Genomic DNA, 19,459 nt, shown 5'->3' on the forward strand with positions numbered 1-19,459 from the left:
AGCGCCCCGCGGACGGGGCGGCGGGGAGGGATGGGGGCGGTGGGGAGGGATGGGGGGTCGCGGGAGGGATGGGGATGGATGGGGTGGGGGCTCGGGGGAGGGATGGGGGGGTCGCGGGAGGGGGTCGCGGCGTTACCGGCGGTGCGCGGCTCCCTCGGCGGAGCCGCCCGCGCGGTGCGGGGAGGACCGGGGCAAAGTCCGCCGCCGCCGCCGCCTCCGGGGCCGTGCCGTAGCGACCCGTACCGAGCCGTACCGTGCTGTACCGAGCCGTACCGAGCCGTGCCGGGCTCAGCGCCCCGTCCCCATGGCGGCCCCCGGCCTGGAGCTGGCTCCGCCGCCGCCTTGGCCGCGCTCTGCCGCCGCCGCGGGCGCGGGCACTTTGTAGGGCGGCGCTCGGGTTACACCGCGCCGCGGGCGGCCCCGACCCCCGCCCCGCCCCCGGGACCGAGCCCGAGCCCGGGACCGAGCCCGAGCGTTGCCGGGCGCCGTTCCCGGCAGCGGGGCAGCGCACCCGCCGGCTAATTGGTGCCGCCGCAATTAGCCGCCGCCTTATCGCTGCCGGGGCCATAAAGCGGCCGTGCGTGACCCCCATTAGGAGCCCATCAGGCCCCGTCGTAAAAACACCGCGGGGCTGCGAGCCGGGACCCGGGCGGCCCTAATCCGGCCCATAAACACCTCCCGGACCCCCCCGCTGCACGCCCGGGGACCCCCGGGGGGCACCACGGGCACCGAGGACAACCCCCGGCCGCCTCCTCCATCCCCGGCCGGTAACGGGGACCCGGTCCCCAATCCCCGGAGCCCTCCTGCAGGCAGCGGGGTTCACAGCCACCCCCGTCCCCCCCATGTCACCCCCCGTCATCCCCATCCCACGGGGCCACGAGGCCAGGGCACGGCTCCGGCACATGGGAGCAGCGAGTGTGGCACGAGGCGGTGTCACACGAGGGCTGCGCGGTGCCACCGTCACCTGCGGTGTCACCCACCCCAGGGTGCTGCCCCCACCCCGGGGCGCAGAGGAGCACGGAGAGGCCCCCGCGGCCCCCAGCAGCTGTTCGGCGCGGTGCATTCCTGCCAGCACGCGGAGCGGACGGGAACATCGATTTCACGGGGCAGCAGCCGCCTGTGCAGAGCTCGCGGCGTGCCGGAAACACGGGAAAAATGTTGGGTTCGGCTCGATTCGAACCGAAACCGCATCCGAACGGGGAGAACATGGAAATCCTCGGCGAAGCGGAGCCGGCAGGGCCAGCTCGGGGCAGGGCTGGGTGCTGGGGTGCAGCAAAGCCCAGTGGATGGATGCACGAAACCCTGGAGCCCCAGGGGAGATCGGGGCGAGCGTGGGAGGGGATCATTCCCAGCGCTGGGAATGCCAGAGGAGAGCTGGGAGCCCATGGGATGGGCACAGAGACCCTAAACCCCGTCCAGGTGCCTGCAGTGGGGACGGAGCAGGATGGGCAGACAGGAGCAGGATGAGGGGACCCGCGCTGGCAGCTCGCCCCGTGCCATGCTGGGCATCCCCGCAGAGACTGGGCGGTGGGGGCACGGGCTGGGGGCTGCAGGGAGCTGCTCCCCTCCCTGCTGCGGGGCTGGGGGCTCGGGCTGCCTCGCTTGATTTATAACAGCAACTGAAGGCAAACAAAAAGCCCTTCACGGCAGCACGGCCCACCGCCTGCCGCCCGCCTCCGGCAGCACCGCCACGGCCTCCGCCACGCCAGCAGCTCAACAAGGGGGGATTGTGCCAGCGCCGGCTCCCCGTGCCATGGGGGCAGCCCTGCCCCTGCGCCCCCCTTTGCTCCCCGGGCTGCTCCCGTCAGCTGCAGCACCACAAGGGGCACGTGTCCCCCCCGGGCACCTTGCTGCAGTGTGGGAGCCTTGACATGGCAGGGTGACCGGGGAGGGGGTGCCCAGAGGTGGGCATGGTGCAGATGGGGCAGGGGGACCCGCTCTGCCCCAAACCCAACCAAGGAGAGGCGGCGATGTTTGCTGTTTGCCTGCACCGAGCCAGACCCACGGCCTCGCTCATGTGCGGGGCCCCGCGGCAGCGAGCACGCACGAGGGGCTGGGCGCAGGGGGCTCCATCCTCCCACCCCTGCCCCTTCCTCCAGGCAGTAAATCATCCCTGCTCCCCTCATGAAAGGCCCGTGTATGCGCTGCCGGCGCAGGGAGCCTGCCTGGTGCCAACAATATTGCTCTTGGAAGGCAGCCGGGGCTGCGGGAACACAGCCGCCCCTTGTGCCTGGCCCCAGCGCTCGCCGCCGTTCCTGCTGCGGTCGCACCTGCGGCCAGCATGAGCGCGCGCGGCCGGTGGCTCCTGGGGGGGCCGGAGCCCGGGGGGCTCTTTCCTCCTGGAAGTTTCTCTTGGCCTCTCCTGAACGGCCGTTGTTTGGGGCGCAGGCTCCCCGCTCCCAGCACCCCGTATGCGCATGGGGTCGGGATGCCGAGGGATTGGGGCCGTGCGAGCACACGGCGGGCGCACGCCAGCCCCAGGCCCGGTGCTCCCCGCTCCCTCCAGCCCTGCTGGCCCCGGCACACGGCAGCCCTACAGCCCCGGCCACAACCCGCAGCCTCTTATCAGCCCAGCCAGGCAGGGCGCTCTGGTGGGGCCAGGTCCTGCTCCAGCCTTGCCAGGAGCCACCTCGCTGCTGCTGGCCACGGCGATGCAGGACATCAGGTCCCAGCCCTGCAGCATGGGGGCCAGGATGGGAGCTCAGCCCCCGTGCCCAGCCCGGCCGCATCCCTCCGCTCCCCCACATCCCTCTGCCCACCCCGCAGCAGGAGCCGAGCACGGTCCCGCTGGGATCCTGCTGATCCTTATCTCCCGCAGGGAGGGACTGATGGAGCAACCCGGCCCGGTTAAGGTTTAACCAGGCACAACTCGGCAAACATGAACCCGCTGCTCCCTTTGGGGAGGTGAGAACGCGGGGCCCAGCGCAGGGGCTGCCGGGGAGGGACGTGGTGCCCCCGCTGAGCCCCCAGCGTGGCACAGCAGCACCCACAGCATCGGGCACCGTGTCCCTGCCGGGGTGAGCAGGGAGCACCCCGCAGCACAGGGCGCAGCCGTGCCAGGCACAGGGATGGGTGCAGCACGCTGCAGACCCCAGGCACCAGGCTGGGCACCACTGCCCATCCACGGGCTGAGCAAACCAGGCCTCCAGCTCCCACGGGGAGGGCTCTTCCCACCAGCTCTGCCCCCCGCGAGGCACGGGACGCTCACCCCACGAGCAGCACGGCCACGGCGGGGTGCCACGAGGCAGCAGCAGGGCCACCCCCACGCTCCCAGCCCCTAATGGCAAGCAGGCGCCCGGCCCAGCCTCCACATCTGCACCTGATTTACTTGCTGGAGACAGCGGGGCCACGAGGGAGGGCAGCGGTTAGGGCTGCAGACCGGGGGGCTGTGTTCCCCCCTACACCCCCCGGTGAGGGGGGGATCGGGGTTCCAGCCCCACGCGCCGTGCCGGGGGCCGAGCGGGCTGCGCAGACCGGCCGGCTCCAAGGAGCTGGCTCGGGCACAGGCGGGGGACGGCGGCGCTTCCGCGGGGATGTGGCCGGGGTGGCTCCGTGCCCTGATGCTGCCTGCCAGCACGGAAGGCGCTTGGGCTCGGCCCGTGGCGGGCAGCCGGAGCCCCGGCACAGCCAGGTGCTGCCCGCAGGGGCCCCGGGCGGGAGGCACGCTGGCGGCAGCAGCGGTGTGAGGGGGGAACGGGTGCGCCCTGGGCTCCGCTTCCCCCGGCGCACAGAGGGCTCTGGGCCCAGCTGCCGGCCCCTCGTGCCGCAGGGTGCCCCCGGGTGCTGCAGGGTGGAAGGGGGGGCTGGAGCGTGGCAGCCAGCCCTGGCAGCAGGATGGAGGCAGAGGGAGGCACAGCTGGCTGAGTGCAGCCACCAGCTGGGGGCTGCGGGCCCCCCCGGAGCAGCCTGAGGGGCAGCGTGCACCCAGCAGGGGAGGGACACCTGTGATTTTGGCACCTCTCTGCTTCAAGGATCAGAGCATGGGAACGGGACAGAGGCAGCCCCACGTCCTCCTCCTACCCTGCACCTGCCTCGGGGAGCGCCTGCACCCACGGGAGGGCCGGGAGCGGCGAGAAACACCACGTCCCTGCTGCCAGGAGGGGACGGGGTCAGCGAGGGACAAGCTGGCAGCTGCCGCCACGCCGCCCCGGCACAGCCGAGCCGTGCCCTGCAGCAGGCAGACGCAGCCCGTCCCTCCCTGTGCTGCCCCAGGGCTGGGGACAGCGCCAGCACGAGGCCCGCGCCGTGCCTGGGGACACCGTAGGGCAGGGGGTGCAGCTGAAGGGTGTGCTGCTGTGCCCCCGGCATGCCCCGGGGTGCTGAGCAGCAGTCCTGGGGCTGCCTCAGCTCTGGGGGCTGTGTCAGGGCAGCGAGCACAGCTCTCTGCACTGAGGGGTGCAGAGGCAGGAGGCTCTGCCATCGCCCTGCTCCTGTGCTGCCACGGGAGGGTTGGAAAAAGCCCCGTGCCCCCTGCCTGGGACGGATGTTTTCAACACAGGCAGCACAGCAGCCTGCAGCAGTGCCAGCAGGCTCCGGGGCCAGACTGTCCTGTCCTCCCCTCGGTGGCACTGGTGTGCTCCAGGCCACGCTGACTTGCCAGAGCAGCGCAGAGGAAGGCACCTACCGGCTCTGTGCAGACCTCAGGGGCCTTGGGGTGACAGCAGAGCCTTGAGGAGGGCGGCTGGGAACACAAACCTCCTGCCCCTAACGAGTATTTGAAAGGGGTGCACGTCCTGTGGGCTGAAACATGGCAAACCAAACCAAACCAGGAAGGGTTATTGCAGAGAGACAGCACCCAGCAGTAGGAATAAACACTCTATTTGGAGAGCTTCACCTCGGGGAAACAGCAGATACATAAACATCGTGTACAGGGGGAGGCAAAACTGTCGGCACACAGTGCAGTGACACACCGGGCTGGGCAGTGCTGGAAATGGATCCCTCGTGGTGTCAGCGCACAGCACAGCCAGCAGGCACCTGCACTCACACGGCGAGGCGAGGGCTAAGCAGCGGAGATCGGCGTTGGAGGCCACCCAGTGCCACCCGGCGCACAACGCTTCCTTCAGCTCAGTTTTCTGCTCGTTGATCGGCCTGTGAGGTTTAGAAGAGCCTCCCTGACGAGCAGGAGGCGAAGGTCAGACCTCAGCGGTAGAACAAGAGTGGAAAACGTCAGGAAGGCGAACCCAGACCAGCAGGAGCCTGTCCTAAGGGGAGGTGGCAGATCCTGCGCAGGGCGAAGGCGAACAAAGCTCGTGCACAGCCTGGAGCGGGGAGGGGAAGGCAGAGATCAGCAGCCAGCTCTCTCCTTGCTTAACCTGCCCAGCGCACGCTGGATTTTGGAAATGCCTGCACGGCCTGGCTCTCGGCCTCGCGAGGGCGGCAGCTGCTCCCCCTGGAACGCAGCGCGGGGAGCGCAGGGCCCCAGCCTGCCCCACTGCAGCTGCTGCGGCTCCGCTCAGCCCACCCTGCTCTGCCAGCCCCGCCGAGCCCCAAGAGGGGCCAGATCCCCGTCCTTCTGCCCCAGGGAAGGACAGCAGCAGGGTGTTTGCCACGGGCCAGCAAAGTTTCAGCTCCTCAGAGGCACCGACGCTGGGATGAAGCCGTGGAGTGTCTGACTCGGAGCGCTGGCAGCGAACACGAGGCCAGCCCGACACACACGGCTCTCGTGGTGGGCTGGCGGAGCACAGACAATGCCTTAGCTCAAGGACAAAACATCTAAAGAACTCACCCAAAACGCACAACAGTCTCAGATGCCTGCCCTTCCTGCCGGGGGCTTTTCTAACAGATCTAGTACATTAGCACCACGAAGGGACCATCAGCCTGAACTCCCGGGTTTGAAATACAGAACAGCCCCTCTCCAGGCTGGGACGAGTACGTAAGAGCTTTGAGGAGAGGGCTCGGGCAAGGAGTGTCTAAGGAAGGACTAACAAGGGCAGGTTTCCAGGGGATTTGTAGTTTTTTAGTCAGCTAACAATTTGACCAAGTTATACTACGGTCTTCTATTGTATCTAGATTCGTTTCCTCTTTTTTTTTTTTTTTCCTTAAAATTCTCTTTTCCCATAATATTTTGCTGGCAGTAGGGAAAATGCTGCACTTAAACTCTGTCAGGGCCTGCACGTGAAGCGAACTCGCTCTGCTCACCCTTCACCTGCTGATCACATTCAGACCTTGGAGATCGCCACCAGCGCCAAGTTGGGCTGCAATTTGTTTAAGTTACAGGGGGTAAAGACACACACGGTGAATCATCACATACACCTGTTTCCATAGGAAACCAGGCTAAACAGTTCCTTCCTTCCACGTGGAAATCCTCGGAGCAGAGGGCTGAGCTGCCTGCAGAGCCAAGAGCTCCCGCTCCTCTCTCAGCCCCCACTCCCACCAGCAGCAAGCTGTACACCAGCGATCGTGACGACTTGTTAGACACCGAGACAACAGAGCTCCAGAACCGACGGCTGCAGTGCTGCGAAAGGCTCCAACGGCAATCGGTGGCTCAGGAAAATCTGCACAGAAACCTGCCCGGAGCAGGCAGGATGGATGCTGCGCTGCCACTTCTCATTTGGGGCCTGTAAGAAGCCAGGCAGCCTGCACAGCGTCCCCATCCGTGCCGCGTGAGCGCTGCTTGCTGCGATCTAGGAGTTCTCCTCCAGCAAAAGCCGCCTCCGAGCGCGGGCTGCTGGCCTTCCAGGTGCAGGAACCCGCCGCTTGCTCTGGTGAGGGAGGAGGTGGCCGTTGCCAGCCTGTTGCCAGCCCCTCCTTATACCAGATACACACTTCCTCGCACACCGCACCCACCTTCACAGGAAGCAATTACACAATGAAAACTACTCTAAGGGAGTGAAGTATTTGCTGTCTACCAAGTCTCTTCCAGCTGGATCCTTTTTCGGACAGATTCAGTCCCCGTTCTGCTCAACGGGTGCATACAGGAGGGTAGGGCTTTGCTTATCCAGAGGGATAATGAAACCATTGTGGGCTGGCAAAGGACGTGCGTTCTTGGGCCACCAACACAACGCCGAGAGCAGTGCTGCAGCTCGCTCTAGAAGTCTTGGCTGAAGTAGCTGTAGCCTCCCGGGGCAGTCGACTCTTCCCGGACGTACTGCTGGGGGGGGAACGGTCCTACAACCGGCACTGCTCCTGGCATCCTGCACGTCCAGCGGAGCAAAGGGAAGAGAAAAGGGAAAGGAAACAACGTCAGTCACTCAAATCTGTCAGCTGCCATCACTGCTCGGCAAGCACGGCTGTCAGCGGAGTAACAACCTACTACAGACAAGTCAGCCACTTGCCAGAAAAGCTTCCAAGTGCTTCCTTACTCTGTGTGTAAACAGACACCTTTAGCAGGGCAGAATTAGCTAGTGCACAGCTCAAGGACCGTTAAGTGCTTCCACTACAAGGCAAGTATCCTGGCTCTTTTCAGCCTGCAGAAACTGGCCTGGAACAGCATTTAGCAGCTAAATCCAGAAGCAGCTTTCTGAAAGGGAGCTGTTTGGCTGGAAAAACTGGAACAATGTCCATGTCCTTAAAGGGAACGGCTATGCCTGTGCATGGGGAACACCTTCAGGGTTTTTTCATACAACAGGACAAATTCAGGCTATGTGTTTGCCATTCACTGATCCTGCTGCGCTGTCCAAGAGATGAAACTTTCAGAGGGGGACAGGCAGAGCTTACATGTATGTCTTCCAATCAATTACTCCACAGACAGGGTGCAATGGGGCTGTTATTCCACAGACACACAACAAAAGATCCCAGTTTTCCTCCTAGCCCCTCTGGGAAATCTAGCTAGGAGTCTATCACTTCAGGTAGGGCTTCCTAACGCCTCTGTCTTTAAGAAGCTGTCCAACCAAGAGGGGTCCATTACTGACCCTCTTTAAGGTAAGGCACTGAAATTAGAGAGCAGAACTTTGCCAGTGTCCAGAGCAAGTACATTTGGTATTAATCATCTGTCTAGCAGCCTAAATTTTAGAGATGAGTAGTTTTCAGGGGATGCCACTATTTAAACTTACCAGCTGTAGAATGAGTTCAGCAATATAGCCCGGGTTTCTGGAGCATGCTGACTACACGCCAGATTTTAAAAAAGCAACTCTAAGATTAGAATGGCAAGTGGATCTCCACTAAGCCAGTCTTCAACTAAACTAAAATCTTGGTTCTTACAGAAATGGCGTTTAACATGTGTCAGGCTGGATGTGTTCGCTGCAAAGATCCATGAACCACTGAGAACCAACCACCACTGAAGGACGCTTCTACTCCAGCAGCATCCCCGAGCTGTCTGCAGGGGGAGCTGCTGAAGAGGCAGAGGGGATGCAAACCTCCACTAGTTAGCTGGCTTCACGACAAACAGCACAAGCTTGCACAAATTGTATCGGTCTGCTTGTGAGTCAGCTTGAAATACACACACAAAACTGTATTTAGGTTAGATCTAAAGCATTGTTTAGGTTATATCTAAAGCATTGTTTCAACAAGGGTGGAAGCACACTGGAGGGGAAAGTTACTTACTGGTTCTTGTGTTTGAAGCCACTGATGTGAGCCTGGTACTGCTCTATGGAGTTCAGCACTATGTTACAGGTGTTGCAGGGGTACCCCTTCCCGGCTGAAACAGACAGCAGTGTTAACACACAGCTAGCCAACAACTCAGTGCCCGAGGTAGGAACAAGATGATGGATCACTTGATGTCTCAACCGGCTGCTAAACAAAGACAAGTAGCAAATCAATGGCCTGAGCAGACAGGGAGGTCACAGAACCCAGGTACCCCACCAGATACCGGTCGGGCCCTGGTTGGTGATAGGAGGGAAGCACTAAGCCTGCAGGCCTTCCCCGGGCAGAACCCGGGTTTGTTATCTCCAAAAACAAACACACCTTTCCTACAACCAGTTCACACTATCAGATGAGGTGAAAATGCAGCATTAGGAGACCAACCCTGCCATTATGCTGCCTCTGCAACTCCAACTCCACTTTTTTTTTCTTTCCCAAATGCCCACTTCTCCTGATCTGTTTGTCTCATCACAGAAAACAAGAGACACTTAATTTGTAAGCTCGACACGTTTCAATAATAATAACAAGAACACAAAAGCAGCCAGAGGAGATTATACACAATATCAGGTTCCACAATGCAGCATTCTGCTAAGCCTTGCTGCGCTGCCAGTTGAGAATATTGAACCCTGTCCGCAAGCAGTTTAGTTACAGCCGGTGTATCAGTTAACTGGAAAAAAAAAAGTCTCCAACAATAGTTGTACCAGACAGATCAATGGCTTTGATCCCAGCTGGAGTTGTCACGTTACACAAAATTCTGGAGGTTGCAGATAGCAAACGAGCAAACATGGCAGCAGAGTTCACCACGGAAGCCTGTGAGAGGGGAAAATCCTGGCACTTGTCCCCAGGGCATGAAGTGCTCCTGAACTCAGGCTCTCCTGAGAAGGGCTTTGCCTTGGAGCCTCACAAAGAAAACACTTCCCTAAGGGGAACGGGGATGTTCACCCTAGGGGTGCAGAGCAGCATCACCAAGGGACACAACGCCCTCACGCCCACCTTCCTGCTCCATCCAGGTGGAGATCTCTCTGTTAAAAGCCTGACGATGAGGTGTGTGCTGAGCACTTCACACCGTGCCCCCGCACCCTGTGCTGATGGCTCCCAGAGGGATTCAGGCAGATGGGTATCTGCCCATCTGGGTGTTGCACTGCGAAGGACACATCTTCACCTGCTGCCACTCTGATCCCAACAAGGCCACGTTTAGGGACAGCAAGTGCTCAGAAAAAAAAAAAAAAAAGTCTTAACAAAAGTACAGGCCAGCATCTGAGCTCAATTCTATAAGAGAAGAACAAGAGGCTTGTTCTGGGAAGAACTGTGCCGGCGCGCCAGCTTGGTGTGGCTGTTAGCAGAGACAGGGAAACACGTCCCTGACTGCAGCCCATCACATCAGAGCAGCCTCACGTTACAGCTACGGCTTGGAAACCTCGCCTGGAACAGCTGAAGTGCCACGGAGGTGTGGATGGAGACACTGGTTTTGTGAGGACTTCATGGAGGACGTCGATCACACAGCCAACAGCACTGCCCGCTTACCCAGCCTGGGCCGGGGCTCCCGAGCCTGAGTCACAATTAAACAGAACCATTGATCAGGCCCCATTAATTAGGTAAAGAGCAGCTGAATAACACAAGATGCGAGGCACCTTTTCCATCTCCCACACGACTACATGATGTGGGAGAGAATATTACTTGGATAATAGAGCCTCATTTCTCCTAAGTGCTACCAGTAGCTAAAAGTGGCCCACAAAGAATTAGAGTAATTAATCTTCTGCTTACGGGCGTTTTATGACAGAGAAAGAAGCTCTTCAAGAAGATTTTAAGGTGATCTGTCTGCTTATCATTTACTTGAAGCATCCGGCAGGTGCTAGACTTCCTGCTCCGACGGAAGGCTGCTGGGAGGGACAAGGGAGTTTGCTGCGAGCTCCTGATGCTTTCCCTGGGCTCCAAGGCTTTCAGCAGGCAGGAGTACTCACAGGGAACAGAACATAAACCAAATGAGTTTCAACTGTCTGCCTAAAATTCCTCCTTAATAGCTCAATTTTTTCCACATTCCTGCTTGCTCTGGAGAGTTGCATTAGTTCATCAGATGAAGTGCCCACACAGAGGCAGAAAGCATTCAGGGAGAAATCTCTCTGGCTTTCATGTGCTTTGAAGCAGCAGGTGCAGTAAAACCTATTTCTTCCTTCTTTGGCTAGTCCCCTCTGAAGGCAGTTTTTAAGCATCAAATGCCACTTTTATCTTTCCATTTTGGATGCAATCCACCTAGCTAGAAACAGCACTGGCCAAAATCCCTGGATTATCCGCACAGAGAATAAAAAGGCCACGTACCCGATTAGACAACATCGCAAGAACACAACCCAGAGCTTGCCACAAGCAGCTACAGCCTAAAACCTCTCCTGCTGCCAGGGGGTTACGCTGTCAACCAAATCCATCTTCCGGTGCATCATCAAGATCCTGCGAGACCACGAGCAATTCTCCCTGCTCCCTCCACACGGGCTCTCATGCAGAGACCTGTCAGACACGCAGTGCTGCTCTCCCACCCTGCCCTGCAATTCTTTATTCGCCTGCTTGCTGAGAACTCACCCATAAAGGACGCCGCCGGTGCATCAGGAGTTCGGCCGTAGTGTGCCATCAGCTTGTGTTTGGTCTCTTGCTTTCTGTGCTTCTTGCCTACGTAATGCTGTTTTGCCATAAGGGGGTTGTTGAACGTGGCGTGGCAGAGGGTACAGAACTTGTCGGGGTCAGTAATGTCCTTGTTCTCTTCGTTAGGAGACGCGGCAGAGGTGGGGAGGGCAGCAGGATGTTTCTGTGGGGGTGTTACTTCTGCAGGGTGAAGCCAAACTTGTGGTCAGTCACAGAACTCAGATGCAAAATAAAAAGTCATTTTAGTTCCCTAAAACATGCATTAAACAAACAAACAGACCCCAAAAGCAAACCAAGTCAGAGAACATAAGAACTCTGGACAAATTGATGTCACCCCTACCTCTTCCCTTCATGCTCCTGGTGCATGCTAAGACAAATCCCAGTAAGGGGACTGAACACCAGGGAGAAGCTTCCTAAACACCCGATAGCTCCTCTCACACCCAAGTGGCAGGCGTGCATCAGACTGCTCCCATCTCCAGCCACCCTTGGGACGAGCACAGCTCCAAATTTCCCAGCTACACATCCCCAGCCCCCAGCCATCTGCAGCTCAGAAGCCCCTGAGCCACAGAAGCTGTACTTTACACCCGAGCGGCCCTGCCCAGTTCACCTTACAGGCGTTTCACTGGTCACTCAGGTTGCTGCGAGCTTTTAGCAAGCATCACATCCCATGACAGGTATTTCTACAGCTTTCCCTGGCAAGCAGCTCTGGCCCATTCCTTACACGCAGGGATGTGTACAACTGCTGAAAGCTTCACTTCACCCAAACAAGAAATAAAAAAACACCCCAAACATGCTGCTTTTAGTCAATGCCAGCCTACCAAGCAAGCTGCTGAGAGGCAGCAGTCTCTGGAGGTGTGCTGCTGGCTTGCCTCCTTCACAGGCAAATGCCCAAAACGGCTCACACCTGGTGTCCAACGACACTTCCCAGTGCAGACTCACTGCGTGCAGCACTTTCCAGCTGGCACGTTACAAGTGAAGGCACTGCAGTCATACCTTCTGCTTTGGGGGACTGCTGCTTCACGTTCTTGGCGTGTGTCTTCCCCAGGTAGTGAGACGTCGCCACCGCCGGAGAGGAGAAGGTCATGTTACAGATGGGGCAGCACTTGTTCCTGTCCTCCCCGTTGCTGCCTTCCTGCTTGCTCTCCTGCACACAGAACCACAGAACGGCTGAGGCTGGAAGGCACCTCTGGAGAGCACCTTGCTCAGCCTTCTTGTCACAAGAAAGAGCGCTGAGGCATTTAAGAAAACAAAATAAATGGAGACACTGAGATGTGAGGTTGGAAATCTGACTGAACAAGAGTTCCATGGTGCAGCACTCACTGACCGGACAGCATTCCTGCTTTGGATTTCTTTGTCATCTTAGTGAACCGCTCTAGGCAGAGGGGCTGTCCTGGCCTGCGTGGGTTGAGGACAAGGTTAACTGTGGGACTGCCAGAATGGATCAGCCAGCCTTCTGCTCCCCACGAGGTGTGAGCCACGCAACACAAACACCACTATCAGCTGGGTCATCGGCAACATGATGCTGGCTGAGCAGGCAGCAGCAGTCATTCCTAAGCCTAACACTATGTGTGAAGGCATCCTCCTTTATCCCCCCCCTCCACCCCCGCTACAAATGTTTGAGGGTTAGGGATTAAAGCTGAAGCAATCATAAAAGCAGAATCTGTTTCCCAAATGAGTCATGGGGCAGACAGATGGCAGGGTGGAATGTGCTCCTCTCGCTGACCAACAGGCTCCAACCACTGGCTGAAGAAACTGAAACAAATAAAAACAGAGTTGTGCCAGAAAGGGAAGTCCGGCGAGTTGTGAACCCTGAAACTACTTCTAATTAAATTAAACATTACGCAGGTGTGATGAAACTCCTGACTTTGTTATTCATGAATTTGCTGCTCCTAGTTGCTTTACCCTGTTTTTTTTTTTTCACGTAGTTCACAGGGAGACTTTCAGTACAAGGCAGTGGGCGTTCCCTTAAGTGAATGAGGCAATGGGAACCATACTCACCGCGACAAGGCACAGCCACAGCAGCACAGAGCCCTTCCCAGGACCCCTTTCTCCCATCGCTCACACAGGCACAGGGGTCACTTGGCAGCGTTTAGCTGAGACCCAGTGTCATGAACCCGCCGGGCTGGGCGCGTTGCCTCACCTGCTTGGCGTCCACCTTCATCCTCTTGCCGGGTGCCAGCTCCTCCTCGCCGTGGATGGACAGGTAGCGCCGCACCTTGTTGGCGTGCTTCTTGCTCTGCGGGGCAGAAAGCGGCTGGGGCGGCCTGGAACAGCCTGGTACTGTGGGACATGGCCCAGTACGGCCCAGTACAGCGGGATATGTCCCAGTATGGCCCGATACAGCCCGCTATGACCCGGTACAGTGGGACATGGCCCAGTACGGTCCAGTACAGTGGGACACGGCCTGGTACTGCCTGTTATGGCCCGGTACAGTGTGATATGGCCTGGTATGGCCTGGTACAGATGGGTATGGCCCAGTACAGCAGGACACGGCCTGTTATGGCCAGAGCAGCCCAGTACGACCCGGTACTGCCCGGCACAGCCCGTTATGGCCCTGTATGGCCCAGTACAGCCCAGTACAGCGGGACACGGCCCGGCTCACCTGGTAATGCGCCAACCTCTGCGACTCGGAGATGAGCAGCGCGCTGCACACCTTGCACTGCGCCTCGGTGAAGATGTGCCCGTTCTCCCGGATCAGCCGCTCCACTGCCGGCACACAAGCGCTGTCAGCTCGCTCCGGGCCGGGTCCCGGCCCCGTCCCGGTGCCCCCGCCCTGCCCCCGCTCCCCTCACCTGCCTCCCTGCCCACCGGCAGCGCCGCGGCGTCCCCGTTGCTACCCGCCCCGTCCGCCATCTTGGCCGCCGCCGCCGCCACAGCAGCTCTCGCGAGATCTCCGCGCTCCTAGCAACGGCGCAGCGGAGGGAGGGGGGGGAGGTGGCTCCCCGTGCCGTCACGTGCTGGCGGAGGGAGGCCGCGGCCGCCATGTTGGTTGTGGGCAGCGGGGGGGAGGCGGCCCGGTGTGGGCCCCGCGGGGGCTGAGCGGCGCCGTTAGAACCGTGCAGGAGGGGCGGTGAGGAGCGGGAGCGGCGCTTGAAGCATCCTGCGGCGGGGTGGGCTGCGCAGAACGAAGCCACGCTGTGCCTCGATGTTTATTTCCTGTTGAAATCAGTCACAAGAAGCTGTGGGGCGCCCCGGCAGCCCTTGAGGAGCTCGGAGCGGCGGCTGCCCCCCGCCCCCGCTGTCCCCTCGGTTCCCTGTGTCCCCTCCCTCCCGCTCCCCTCAGCCCCCCGTTGCCAGCCGCGCCGCCGCCGCCCTCACCCTACATGGCGCCGCCCGCCTCGCCTCGCCTCCCCTCCCGGCCACGTGACGCGACGCCGCCGCCGCCATCTTGGTTGAGGGCAATGAGGCCTCCGCCGCCAACTTGAGTGCGGGTAAGAGACCCGCTGAGCGGGGCCGGACCGGGGGGGGGGCAACGGGAACGGGCCGGGGGGGCGGCGGTGCCCGGTCCCGGGGTGCGGCCGAGCCCCCCTGTGGGGCCGGGACAGCCCCGGGGCTGCCCCGCCGCTAGGCCCCGGCCCTGCGGGGTGCCCATGGGGCCGTTCCCCAGCGTTTTCCTATCGCCCACCCCACCCCAGTGCCTCCTGGGGGGGATTTTGTGGGGTTTTGGGGCTCCACAGCCCGGCCCTGCAGTGCCTGAGGGCCCTGCGGTGGCACCCATGGGTGCGGGGGTGGGGGGGGGGGCCGGGTGGGGGGGGGGTGTTGTGGGGTGGTGGGTGCTATGGGGTGGGGGGTGTTATAGGGTGGGGGGTATTATGGGGTGCTTTGGGGTGTTTTGGGGAGGGTTCTGCGCCCCTCACACCTCCCCTTGCAGAAAGGGGCTGCCTCTGGGTCGCCGAGCAGTCAGCATCTCCCACACAGCCTGGCAGCCATCAGTTTGGGCCATCCTCACATCCCTTCCACAAAGAGCCCGGCTCTGCGATCGGACAAACCCCAAAAACACCCCCCGTGAGTCCTGTGGGGTGCTGCGGACCTCGACGCCCCGACCGCCAGCTGCTCGTCGTGCCCGGTCCCCGCGAGGCGGGGGGGTTGTTTACAGAGCGCCAGCCCGGGGCTCGAGCGAAACTCATCCGGGGCTGAGAGTCATTCATCTCTGGCTTCGTTCTCCAGCATTTTTCAAGCTGTCACAGCTTGGCAGGTCTGTAGCTGCGGTGTCAGGATTTAGAATTATTCTGTCGGTAATTGCTTTCTGATTCATCAAAGTGATGGATGAGAGGGAAAATGACAAATAATCACAAGTTGGGGATCTTCAAGGATATCCCTAAAAATGTGACTGGAGAAGCGCGGCGTGCGCGCGCGGCCCTTGCCGGGAGGTCACCTTTGCTGTCAGAGCGTTTACGGAGAAATTCTCCCCAATTCAAAGTTGTAAAAAGAGAAAAAAATTGGAAAATGAGTCCATGAGCCGAACTGCAAAGGTGGTTTCAGGTAGTGCAGGCTGGCCTTTTTCGCTGAACCCCAGAGCAGACATCCCCAGTGCTGCTGCTTGGGCAGAGTGCTAAAAGCAAAACGCAGCCTGGCTCCCTTACCTGGGGAAGGGGGTGTGCTCCGAGGCTTGTTCCCTTCCCGCAGCTACATCAGCTCGTCTAATAAAAGCTATTACTGCTCTCCTACTCAGACTAGCACAGCTACAAGTGATCTCTCACTTGTCTTGTTCCCTTAGTTACGTTTACAGAGACTCTTTTTGCCACGAGTCCCTTCATTTTCAGAAGCCTCGTGGGAGTTGTGTGGTTACATCTCTTACATTTTTTTCCCTTCTCCTCTTTAAATGTTGGAGGTAGGTGACTCATCGTAACTCCAGCTGATATTTCTCAGTGATCTCTTATTTAGCACAGTGCAGCAGGCAGAAGATCTATTGCATGGAGGGGAGCTGTGATACCAGAGTGGATTTAAAAAAAATAATAATAAAAAAGCGTGGCAAGTGCTTGTTGCTGTTTGCTTTTGTTTAAGTGGTTTACAGGCTTTCTCTCCAAAAATAGTGACCCTGCCTAGGCGCACGTACCAGGGACCAGACGTCATGCCAGAAAAGCCTGCCTGTGTACGTGGCTCTGCTGATAAAGGAGTGCCCCTCCTAGGTGGGCTCCCTTCGTGGGGGCAGCTCCCAGCAGCTGGGTGGGAGGCTTGGTTCGTCTCTCTGGGCAGAGGGACAAGATACTATTTAGAGCAAAAGATATTAAAAAAATGGAGAAAGTGTAATGAGGATTTTCCGACAAAAGCCAAAGTTCAGCTCAGCTGGAGCAAAACAGCTTTGTTTTGCAGGAGCTGCTGCTTTTCTAAAGAGCAGCGCTTGTTTTTATTTCCCCTTCGTAAACACACGTTCCTGGGCTGCAGCGATGGTCGCCCTGCCCTCGCTTCGGGAGCTATGCGTGCGATTTGTGCGAGGCTCTGTCTGTAGAGGGCTCAGCAAGCCCTCAGTGCCAGTCCTGGCTCACCAGGACAATCATCTTTTGTGTGTGCTTGGATTTGCCGAGGAAGGGAGACAGGGAGGTTAAGGGAGCTGTGGCAAGCTGCAGAAAACACAGAGGCAGCGCGTGTGCTCCCCTTGCTCTTAGCTTGCTGCCTCTGACAGTCGATGGAGGGGCACGCTGCAGTCCTCGGTGCTATGTGGGCTTTGGGCCTCTTGTTTACTGGTGTAAACACACAGCGCTGTCTGCAGCTTGCGGTGTTGCAGAAAAGGGTTTGGCTCCGTGCTGGATAACGCAGGGTCTTTTATTGTGCCTTGTCTTATTTTTATTCTAGCTCTTCTTTATTCTTATTTTAGCTCCGAGCAGCACATCTGAGCTATTTCAGTGGTCGCGAAGGAAGGCAGAGTGATCCCAGGAAGGACGCTGGGCTGGGACCTGGCCAGCTCCTGGTGCTCAGCCTGCTTCTCCAGGCTCTTTCAGAGCACGTCACGTTACCTGCCAAACCAAACGGCAAAGGAAGGGCTGCTTTAACTCCGTGTGCCACCCCGCTGCTCTCACCCGCCAGGATCTCATCCCGCTCCTCTCGCTTGAGTCCCTTTTGATGGGAGCAGCCGGCTCCTCTCTCCAGCAGGCTGGCAGGGAGAGGAGCCGCTGAAGCACTGCCTGGTATTGTGTGGGCACCTGCCCTCGATTGTGCCGCTCCTCCAGCGCTCGGGTTTGTGCTAATGATGCTCAGCAGGTTCCTCCCTGCTCGTCAAGTGCCTTCTTCAAGCGGGTGGCACAGGCACGTCTGTGCGGAGGGCTTCCGGAGCCTGATGCTCGTTGAAAAGCCCAGGCTGCGAGATAAGCCCCTCGTCTCGTTTCCAGCCTCCCTCCTGCCTGTGTTCTCCCCCTCCGTAGTGCTCTGGTTCCCTGGGGCAGCTGCTCTGACAGCGAAATAGCTTCCTCTGAGGGACCTGCCTCTCTCCCCCGTGCTTTATTCCATGGAAAAGCTGGCAAATGGTCGTGCTGCTGTGGCTCCTCGTTCTGGCGTGTGAACCTCTGCTTGATTCACTGCCGGGGCCCTGTTTGTTCTGCACCACAACGGGGAAGGTGTGGGGATGGGAAGGAGAAGCTCAGGGTGGGGATTTGGGGAGGGAGACCCACTGTGAAATGTTGCTTTGGAGCAGTTTGCCGAGGAGCTTCAGCAGGGGAAGCTAAGAGGAAAGCCTCCTCGCTTCGGAGCAAGGGCACTCAGAGTGGCTCTTGTCTGCCTTGCCGTTCCCCTGAAACCCCTTTCAGCAATCAGCTCTAATAAAGCATCCTTAACGAGATGAGCGGTGACAAGTGCGTGTGGCTCCCAGTACCGCTAAAGCTACCGCACTTTGTAATAAGGCTCTGATGCCTGGGGTATTTTGCCTAAAAATAGAGGAAAAAAAAAAAAAAAAGGGAAGAAGAAAGGGATGGCTATTGGGGGAAATCCAAATCAGAAGGAAACAAATGGCTTTCAATCCTTCCTCCTTGTTTCAGGGTGAAGGATGCCGAGGAGGAGGAAGCCCGCAGAGGGCCCTGACTCTCGAGGTCAGGATGGGGAGGAAGAGGAGGAAGAGAAGAGGAGCCCGGCCAACGCCAAGAAGAAGCGCAGCTTTGTGGACGCATTTATCATCATATCTGACAGCGATGGAGAGGTCAGTGGTCAGCCTGCAGAGCCCGGGGCCTGTGCTGGGCCCTGGGAGAGTGCCCATGTGCTGCTCTTGCACGGGTCTGTTGTGCCGTCCTTTCCCTTCCATGTGAGGGGAACGAAATCCTATTTGACTAGGAAATGAGCGGCGCGCTTGGTGAGGGTGAGTTATGAGTCTGGGATTTGATAACCAAATCCGCTCAGAACCGAGTTTGAAACGTAATTTCCAAGTAACCTTTCCTCAATCCCTTTACAAATCTTTTTTTCATAATTTTTATTTGATTGATTTCCAGCTAAGCCAGAGAAACATGATTCTGTATTATGTGCAAATAGATAAGAAAATGATTCAGAACGCAGGCTTGCGAGTGGCTCTGACACAGCTGGTGTCTGGTAAACCCATCCTGAATTACAGAAGTCGGAGTTTTTAACCCACTGCCACGGGGCGTAAAGGTGCTCTGTGGGTGGGTGTGCCTGGCTACGACACAACAGCTAGGTCATTGATCCCTCACGTCATGGCATTAACGTCAGCCATGCCCTAAAACAGTGCCTAAAATTCGTGCCTGTTACACTGGTGTTGGGGATGCGTACAAAAACTCCCCTCTGGGAGAAAGCCAGAGCCCTGAGAACATGCCCTCAGCTTGGGGTTCACAAGAAGAAATTATTGGAATCTTTTTTTTTATTTTATGTGTGACTGCTGAGGCTTTGCTCTGTCTTGCCAGTGATTTGGGCTCCTAAGCTGCTTTTTGTAATTCCACCATTTTCAAAAGCATTTCAGTTCACTCTCAAGCTGTAGATCTTAAATCAAGTCCTTTTCGCTCCCGCATCTGGAGCATGAGTCTCTACAATAAGGCGATTATCATGTGAGGAGGGGAAAAGCACTAGAAATAAACAGTAGAAAGCTGTAGGGCAAATGATATTGGATGTTTTTTTCTTCACATTGTCTGAGTTCTTCTCCATTGGGAAATTCCCTGAAAGAAATGGAACATATGGCAGTAATAGTTCATTGGGGTTAAACCCTTAGCTCTGCAATATGCTAAGTTAACTTCAGATGTCTGCTGCATCACTGGCCTTTATTGTGAAACCTATAAGGGGAAAAAAAAAAAGAAAAAGAAATCAGCAGCTATAAGAGATGCTGCAGTACATAAAAGATCAGGACCTGTTATTGCCGACAATTATTCATCTCAATGTGCAC

At 58.3% G+C, this 19,459-nt stretch overlaps 2 protein-coding genes across 5 annotated transcripts in view; one reads left to right on the plus strand and one right to left on the minus strand.

Moving 5' to 3' along the window:
* Positions 1 to 5,981: 5,981 nt before the first annotated feature.
* On the minus strand, positions 5,982 to 14,001 carry ZNF346 (zinc finger protein 346). The gene is made up of 7 exons (XM_032197221.1): positions 13,941 to 14,001; positions 13,751 to 13,854; positions 13,289 to 13,384; positions 12,142 to 12,292; positions 11,089 to 11,328; positions 8,482 to 8,575; positions 5,982 to 7,133 (listed from the first exon to the last, which is right to left on the minus strand). The coding sequence occupies exons 1-7, from the start codon at positions 13,999 to 14,001 to the stop codon at positions 7,028 to 7,030; spliced, it is 852 nt and encodes a 283-aa protein (XP_032053112.1). The 3' UTR covers positions 5,982 to 7,027.
* A 533-nt stretch (positions 14,002 to 14,534) lies between these two features.
* The window catches only part of UIMC1 (ubiquitin interaction motif containing 1), a 36,245-nt gene continuing 31,320 nt past the window's right edge, over positions 14,535 to 19,459 (plus strand). For all 4 annotated transcript variants that reach the window (XM_032197230.1, XM_032197231.1, XM_032197232.1 and 1 more), the window contains exons 1-2: positions 14,535 to 14,579; positions 18,117 to 18,274. In XM_032197230.1, coding sequence (XP_032053121.1) covers positions 18,125 to 18,274 — 150 coding nt within the window. In that variant the 5' untranslated portion in view covers positions 14,535 to 14,579; positions 18,117 to 18,124. The remainder of the gene's footprint in view (positions 14,580 to 18,116; positions 18,275 to 19,459) is intronic.

This window comes from Aythya fuligula, chromosome 14 (assembly GCF_009819795.1).
Source record: "Aythya fuligula isolate bAytFul2 chromosome 14, bAytFul2.pri, whole genome shotgun sequence".
Taxonomy (NCBI): domain Eukaryota; kingdom Metazoa; phylum Chordata; class Aves; order Anseriformes; family Anatidae; genus Aythya; species Aythya fuligula.

Excerpts from the sequence above, each read along its gene's own strand:
- ZNF346 (XM_032197221.1), bottom strand. The coding sequence starts at position 14,001 with ATGGCGGACGGGGCGGGTAGCAACGGGGACGCCGCGGCGCTGCCGGTG. Across the intron at positions 13,385-13,750 it reads AGAGGTTGGCGCATTACCAG|AGCAAGAAGCACGCCAACAA; the intron begins GTGAGCCGGGCC and ends TCTGCCCCGCAG. Across the intron at positions 12,293-13,288 it reads TGAAGGTGGACGCCAAGCAG|GAGAGCAAGCAGGAAGGCAG; the intron begins GTGAGGCAACGC and ends TTCTGTGTGCAG.